Source organism: Chrysemys picta, chromosome 17 (assembly GCF_011386835.1).
Source record: "Chrysemys picta bellii isolate R12L10 chromosome 17, ASM1138683v2, whole genome shotgun sequence".
In the NCBI taxonomy this organism is placed as follows: Eukaryota; Metazoa; Chordata; order Testudines; family Emydidae; genus Chrysemys; species Chrysemys picta.
In genome coordinates, this window is record NC_088807.1 from 7,782,504 (window position 1) to 7,790,819 (window position 8,316).

The 8,316-nt window shown below is 45.3% G+C and overlaps 1 protein-coding gene across 1 annotated transcript; it reads left to right on the forward strand.

Annotated features, from left to right (window-relative positions):
* Nucleotides 1–881: 881 nt before the first annotated feature.
* On the forward strand, nucleotides 882–4,886 carry LOC112061345 (N-myc proto-oncogene protein-like). The gene is made up of 2 exons (XM_065571823.1): nucleotides 882–891; nucleotides 3,797–4,886. Exons 1-2 carry the CDS (start codon nucleotides 882–884, stop codon nucleotides 4,315–4,317), a joined length of 531 nt encoding a protein of 176 aa, XP_065427895.1. The 3' UTR covers nucleotides 4,318–4,886.
* Nucleotides 4,887–8,316: the final 3,430 nt, after the last annotated feature.

Below are 8,316 nucleotides of genomic sequence, written 5' to 3' on the forward strand. Positions count from 1 at the left end.
AGTGGTTCTGCTTGAAAAGGACTGCTTCTGCAAACTGCAATCATACCAGACAGCTCCACTGGGGAGAAGCTCCTTCCATTCATTTTTAAATATAAGGAGGATTTGTTTAATTGAAAATTGTCTCTGATAACGTATGAATACATAGGCACTATGTAACTCAAGTAATTAATCAAATTAATTAACATAATTCATTGAGTAATTCAAATAATTAAAGTACTAGGAGGCCATGTTCAGTTCTGAACTGAACTGCTTATCTTGGCCTCCTAGTACTTTAATTGAAACTAAAATGCCTTCTGTGTTGGCCCTTAATAGAGAAATGGACTTTGTTGGATGCAAGTATTAATAAATGGAAAAAGGGGTCTGAATATTACTCCTAGGGGAATTCTGCACTACTGCGCATGTGCATAATTAATGAGCCTAGGATTTAGAGCAGGGAGTCAGTTCACTTGGGTTTTATTCACATTCTTTTACTAACTTGCTAAGTGGTGTTGAGCAAGTAACTTAATTCCCTGTGACACAAATCAGCCATAAATGTAGATAATGCTTACCATTCTCACAAGGGTGCTGTGAGTCTTAATTCATTAGTATTAGGTAAGTGCTTTAAGATTTTTGGATGAAGATGCTAAAGAAGGGCAAAGTATTATTGGAAGAGCTTACTGCAAGTCCTATAGTGTACTTTTACTATATCCAGCCTATGTACTCCACTGTGTGTAAAAGGACAACGCTTTCTTTATAGAGCATTATATCATCCTGATCTGTAATAACAGCATTTTGCATTCTGAGTTTATGCCTGATTACAGAAGGATGAATACTGATTATACTGATGGTGCGCCAGGCCAAGTTCTATACTGAATTCCCCCCATGCATTCCCCTATACCCCCATGAAGTCAGGTAGAATTTGGTGTGGACACATGGAAAGCAGATGTAATTTCATGAAATTGCCCTACCTCATCCTGTCGCAGTTTCTCTAGCAGAACTGTCACAACGCTAGCCAGATTGGTCTCAGCTATAAAGGCAATCCTGAGGGCAATTTTGCCCTTATTTTGGTCATCCATATTTGCCAGGAGGGAAACAACCTCATTATAAACACCTGAAATTAAATAAAAGGATTCGGCTGGTTACCACTGATAGTAGAAATTGATGCCGGACTCTTTAATTCACTGTCCAGTAAAGATTCTGCAGGAGCCCAAACACTGTGAGAAGTAGACCTGGGAATCATGTAAATCCTCTTCCTTGCGCCTGATGACCAGGTTTATTTGCTGAACTACCCGATGTGTTTGCGGGGAAATCATAATGAAGAAAATTTGCTCCTTTCAAGTAGATCCCCATGTAAAATAATCTTCCTTTCCCTCTTTACTATCAATTCAAGAGTTTTGCTCGCATACAGAATAATAATTTATGGTCAAAATTTTCAAAACTGGGTGCCTAAACTTAAGCTCCTAAATCCATATTAAGGCACCTATGCCCTGAGTCAGCATCCTAATCACATGCTTAACTCTAAGCCAACAAAGAGACCTAAAGTTAAGCACATGTTTAAGAGTTTTGCTTAGTCAGGGCCTCATTTTCAAAAATCCTGAGCACCCACATGTACCTATTGGCTATGCTGGGAACTTTTTGGGGCTCAGTGTCTCTTGAAAATCAGGCCACTTTTTTAGACATCGGTATGAATTTAGAAGCCTAACTTTAGGCCCTCTGTTTTGAAGAACGCCTTTAATCTTATTTTATGGTCATTTAAATACTTGCAGAGACGACTCATGGAACAGAGTTCATCCGGTTGCCTATAGAGGTCATAAAGGACTTTCCCGCCCATGTACCATTGACTAGATGTACGCTGTGAGTGGGGTCAGGTGGTTCCCTCCAACCTTCACCTGAAGCATCAGGGATTGACCATAGCAGGAGAAGGGACACCTGGTAAGGTGGACCAGTGCTCCAAGATGGTTCAGAGAATCTGTTTCCTTAGATGTCCTGCTCACATTCTCAGGGTCCAACTGATCTCCAGTGTTGTGGGTGGGAAGGAATTTTCCCCTGCTCAGATTGGCAGGGACCTTTGGGTGGGAGGATGGGGCACTGATCACCTGCTCGGATCATCTGGATATATCTGACCTATTCAATTCTCTACCATTGCAAGGGCCTCAGGCATTGGTGGAACCGCAGTCTCTCCTGTTCTCTGCCTATGGCACACAACAGTTTAGTCTCCTAAAGACTGAAATGGTTTAGTCCAAGACAAGTTTCTGGGTTCAGTGTAGGGTTGCTAGGTGAAATTTTAATGGCCTGTGAAATACAGGAAGTCAGGTTAGATGATCTAATGGTCCCTTCTGGCCTTAAACTCTATGAAACTATGAAATAGCTGATATATTAAAAAAATCTGGATTTTATCTCCCATGTATCTCTTAGCTGTGGGCAGAAATTCTCCAGGAGACTTAATATTTAACAAGAACTCTGAAATGCCATATTTATCTGTCTCCATTGTAACAGCATTCCAAAGCATGAAGGAGGAACTAACAAGATTTCCCCTTCCCAGGAAAGACTGCTTGAGGTTAGGTGATTGCCCATCCTTTATGCAAATTGCATCCTTCACTTCTAACACCCAGATGCAAACTGAATCATAACTATCCTACATTGCCCATCTAGCTACAGTAGTGATAGTGTGGGATTAGGAGTACTAGTATTGCTAAGAAATGTGACCCCATGCTTTCTTATCCTGCATTTAAGATATTAGCAGAGCTTCATTTAGACAGCTAGAGGAGAAGTCCTTCTGCATTTTTTGTTCTAATTTCCCCCATCTCTGATGGATTCCACAGCTAGATGTTGGCTCCATGGATGCAGAAGACACAAAATGAGGACCCATAATAAACATAAAACAACTGGGAGAAAAGAAGGAAGATCTCCCCCATAGCATTCAATAGAAACTCAGATTCTCAGGAAAGTTTCCAGGTCCAGAGGCTGTGGGCCAACTCCTCAACTGGTGTAAATCAACACAGCTACAAGGAAGTCAACAGAGCGACACTGGTTTACAGCAGCTGAGTTTCTGGTCATATAAATGGAGAACATTACAGCTAATCTATCTGTATGCCTATGCTTTCTAAATGTGTTTGTGATTATAGAATGGATATCGAGAATACAATGCTGACCCTTACCTCTGTCGGTTACCTCCTGCTCACTCACAAATATATTCATGTTTAATACTTCCTCCAGTCTGACCTCCAAAGAGCTCCCGTACTGATAGGCAGCTGGGCTCTCAGTCAGTCGTGTCCAGGATAACCAGTTAAGATTATGCAAGCACTATTATGACATCCATGTGACTGTGGCACACCACATAAGCTGCTGCTGACCAGGTATGTGCTGTAATTACATGGTCAAGATCCCCAAAGTTATTTAGGCTCCTAACTCGCACTGAAATCAGTAGATGTTAGGAACCTTAATACATTTCAATATCTGGGCCCATACATGTAAGCAGTTCAATAGGTGGCTAAATTTGCTCCAGTGTCGAATTTCTCATTCTCTCTACGTCATTTTGAATTTTGGTTCGGTCCCTCTCTCAGTTTGCCACACTTTCCAATATCGGTTTAATCTGAAAAGTGTAAGTAAGTGTAGCGGTCAGTAGGTTTCCGGTATAGGGTGGTATTTATGTGACCATCGCTTATTAGCACAGTAGTGTCCAGGAAATGGACCGCTTGTGTGGATTGATCTAGGCTGAGGTTGGTATGTTACTAGTTTTTAAATGTCAAGGTCCTGTGTGAATATTTTTTGGCGAGAACAACTTACTTTCTTTATCTTATATTTTGTATTTCTAAAGATGAGGAAGAGGATGACGTGGAAGACATTGAGGTTCTGGCAGTGGAGAAAAGGCACTCTTCCTCCAAGAAGACAGTTATGACTATTATTCTAAAGCATTGCACCCCGATTCACCAGCATTATTACTACACCGCCCCTTCCCCATACATTGAAAGTGAAGATGCCCTGCCACAGGAAAAGCTAAAAAATGAGGTGCCCCATGTCACAAAACCCGTGATCCAACCAGAGTCTAAGAGTTCAAGTCCTCAAAATGCAGAGTCAGAGGATAGCAAACGTCTACGCCTCAATTGTCTGGAACGTCAGCAGAATAAGGATCTGCGGTCTAGTTTCCTCACATTAAGGGACCATGTACCTGAACTGGTTAAAAATGAGAAAGCCGCAAAAATACTCATCTGGAATAAAGCCACTGATTCTATCCATTCCCTTCAGGCAGAGGAACACAAGTTATTGCTAGAAAAGGAAAAATTGCAAGCCAGACAACAGCAGTTGCTAATGGAAATAGAACACATGGAGACTTGCTAAACTTTTTTTTACCTGACCTGGACAGTCACTGCCACTTTGCTCATTTTTGATTCTTTAAAAAAATAATTGTGTTTTTTGATGTTAATGTTGTTTTACTTTCGATCCAATCCTTGAAGTAGTTGACGAACTATATTATCCGGGTAGAGAGCGCATGGATGTTCTTGCAAGGAGGCTGCCAAACAATGAGACACTGCCCTCATATTGCTTCTTAAGAACTATAGATGTTCTTTAAAAGTTGTGAGCATTTGGAGCTACTGATGGCACCTAGTTGAGTTTAAAAACATTGATTCCTAATTTTGAATGGGGCTTATGTTCTACCAGATGTAACTTCAGGGGTTACCAGTTGTACTTCTGTGGGAATTTTCTGTAAACACCATGTACACACTTGCCTTCGGTACATGTCTTGGATTATGAGAGGTGGCTCTTGCTACCAGTATTCAACTGGAAGTTCATACCTAAGTTCAGTAATACCTCAATGTTTGAGGAGCATGTTTTTGTATACAAATATATTGTTAATCTCTGCTATACAGGCAGGGTAAGAATTAGTACAGTACGTACTTTAGTATGATGCGGAGACATAACTACATTTGATACTTATATTTTCATATGAAAATGAGTTCTGAAAGTTGGGAGTAAATATTACTGTATCACTTTTTTGAACTAAGAAACCTTTTGTAAAGAAATTTACTAAAAATGCCTTTTCCTAGCCTGTTTCTTCCAGTTGATGTATTTGTTAATGTTTGGTGCATAGAACTGGGTAACTGCAAAGTTCCAGTTTTAATTTCTTCCAAGGATGTACATTTAGTGCTGCTGCTTATAGCATTTTGAAATATCTCATGGTTATGAAAATAAATAGCAGTTACGTGATGTGCTCTTCAATATTTATTTTTCAATTTAGTTATTCTTTTTTATGATAAGTTCTATTATTTTAATGGTGCCCATGAGACATAATGGATCCCAGCTCCTATGTACTTACAATCACAGGATACTACAGGAGGGATGAGATGCCAGCAAATTACCATTTCTCATAACAAAGTAATTGTAATGGGAACAGTTGTAATGTACTCCTGTCAATCCACATTCAGATCTCTCCTTTGATACCGTGATCTCTCTAGGGTAGTGGTTTTCCACCTGTGGTCCGTGGACCCTTGGGGTCTGCAGACTATGTCTAAGATTTCCAAAGAGGTCTGCACCTCCATTTAAAACTTGTTAGGGATCCGCAAATGAAAAAAGGTTGAAAACCACTGCTGTATGCAGGGCCGGCTCCAGGCACCAGCTTACCAAGCAGGTGCTTGGGGCAGCCACTTCGGAGAGGGGCGGCACGTCCAGCTGTTCGGCGGCAATTCGGCGGACGGTCCCTCACTCCTGCTCGGAGCGAAGGACCTTCCGCCGAATTGCCGCCGCAGATCGCGATCGCGGCTTTGTTTTGTTTTGTTTTTTTGTTTTGTTTGGCTGCTTGGGGCGGCCAAAACCCTGGAGCCGGCCCTGGCTGTATGGGCCTTATGCAAAGCCCATTCTTGTTGACTTCAGCAGGGTTTGGGTCAGTCACTGAATGCACAGCTAGGATGCATTGCTGATTTCCACCAGCTGGTGATCTGGCTCCCATGCTTGAGGCATATCATGAGAGCAAAATATTAGAGGAAGGAATTGCGTGTGGTGAACCTAGGGTTACCATTCGTCCGGATTCCCCCGGACATGTCCGGCTTTTTTGAGTTAAAAATAGCGTCCGGGGGGAATTTGTCAATGTCCGGACTTCCCCTCCTCCCCCCACCATACAGAGCGTGCGCGCGGCTTACAAAGCAGCCCGGGCTCCGACAGCCAGAGCCAGAGCCAGAGCCCTTCCGTCACTTCCCCCCTCCTCTCTTCTGAAACTTGACACCACTCCCCTCCTCTCTCTTCCTCCCCCTCCCTCCCTGCATTCACAGATCGCCGGCGGCCGTTCGCCGCCTGGAGCTCCGACCCTGCTCCCCTCCCCCGCTGTCGAGCGCGCTGCTCTGCAGCACAGTAAGGGGGCCGGGGGCCAAAGAAGCGGCAGGGAGGTTCTGGGGTGGGGGGGGGTAGTCAAGAGACAGGGAGCAGGGGGGAGGGTTGGATGGGTCAGGAGTTCGGGGGGGGCTGTCTGGGGGTTGGGGGTGTAAGGTTTTGGGCAGTCAGGGTACAGGTGGGGGGGGTCTCAGGAGGGGGCAGTTAGGGGACAAGGCACAGGGAGGCTTAGGTAGGGGTTCTGGAGGGCAGTTAGGGGCAGGGGTCCCAGGAGGGGGCAGTCAGGGGACAAGGAGCGGGGGGGGTCGGGAGTTTGGGGGGGGCTTTCTGGGGGGATGGATAAGGTTTTGGGTAGTCAGGGTACAGGTAGGAGGTAGGGTCCTGGGGGGCAGTTAGGGAGAGGGGTCTTAGGAAGGGGCAGTTTGGGGATAAGGAACAGGGAGGCTTAGGTAGGGGGTGGGGTTCTGGAGGGCAGTTAGGAGCAGGGGTCCCAGGAGAGGGGGGACAGGGAGCAGAGGGGTTTAGATGGGTCAGGAGTTCTGGGGGGGCTGTCAGGGGGTGGGGGGGTGTGGATAAGGGTTGGGGCAGTCAGGGGACAGGTAGGGGGTAGGGTCCTAGGGGGCCAGTTAGGATGTGGGGAAGGTCTCAGGAGGGGGCAGTCAGGGGACAAGAGGCAGGGAGGCTTAGGGAGGGGGTGGAGTCCTGGGGGGCAGTCAGGGGACAAGGAGTGGGGGGGAGGGTTGGGGGTTCTGAGGGGGCAGGAAGTGGGAGGGAGTGGAAGGGGCAGGGGCGGGGCTAGGACAGGACGGGGGCGGGGCTAGGACAGGACGGGGGCGGGGCTCCTCCCGTCCTCTTTTTTGATTGTTGAAATATGGTAACCCTAGGTGAACCAGGATCTTAGGAGCTGAGTCTTACTCTTGAATTCTGTTCCTTCTTTCTTAATGTATCAAAGAACATAACCCAAAGGTTGGCCATGATTTGTTAGGAGAGTCGGTATAACCCCCTTGCTCACTCCCCATATTCTGAGAAGGATTCACAGCAACAATTTTCCCTTCAAAACCTGAAGCTGCCACACTTTTGAAAAGGGGGAAAGAAGCACAATCTGTGGTTTCATATCAACATTTGAAAACTGCATATCCATTTATTAGCCATCCATGCCAACCATTCACACAGGTGGAGGTAGCCCTGGGTGATGCTTCTTTAACAGGAGAACAGATGGCATGGAAGAGTGACTTACACATAATGGCCAACAGAAACCCACCCCAGAGGCGAATACATGTCAGCACTGGGGGAAGCAACCCCTCACAGAGACCATGCGTCATGGGGGTTTGGGATACTGCTGGTGAACATGGTGAGGGGAAAGTGAGGGGCTAATACGGCAGCGTGGGGATTCTCAGCCACTCTGGGCACTGCCTGGGCAGAAAGAGCCAGTCAGAGAGTGAACCCTCATCCTGTGCCCCCTGAGGAAAAGAAAAGGGTCCAGCCAACTGTCCTGTGAACAGCTGGGAGACACCTTTCCCCCCCACAACGGGGAAGCCTCTGGCTTTGATGTGTATTAAATACGGGACAAGTCACTTTCTTCAGCAAACATTTGAATGGAGATAAAGAAATGAGTATCAAATGAGACGGGAAAGTTGACCATTTAAACCCCTGCAACTGCCAAGATGGAGAATGGCTCAAGGCAACAAATTCCGTCCAAAAAAGGAGAACTTGCTGCAACTAAAGAGGGGAACATCTCGAAACCCACAATGCTTTTTAACAAACATTTGATAATTACTCAGAAAAAGGCAAAATCTGACAGCTGATATCAATGTTCAGTCTTTAAAGAGAGAGAGAGAGGGGTGGAAATCTGGAGAAAGTGTTCATTTAACTATCAACTCAAGAAAGGGAGCTGCATGTTGCTGTAGCCAGCTCAATGACAAACTGCACTCAGTGCACAGCTGTCATCACAATGGGGGAAAATCTGAGGACGAGACTAGAGGAAGGGTCAATAATTGGAGAGAAAAGGAGAGAAAC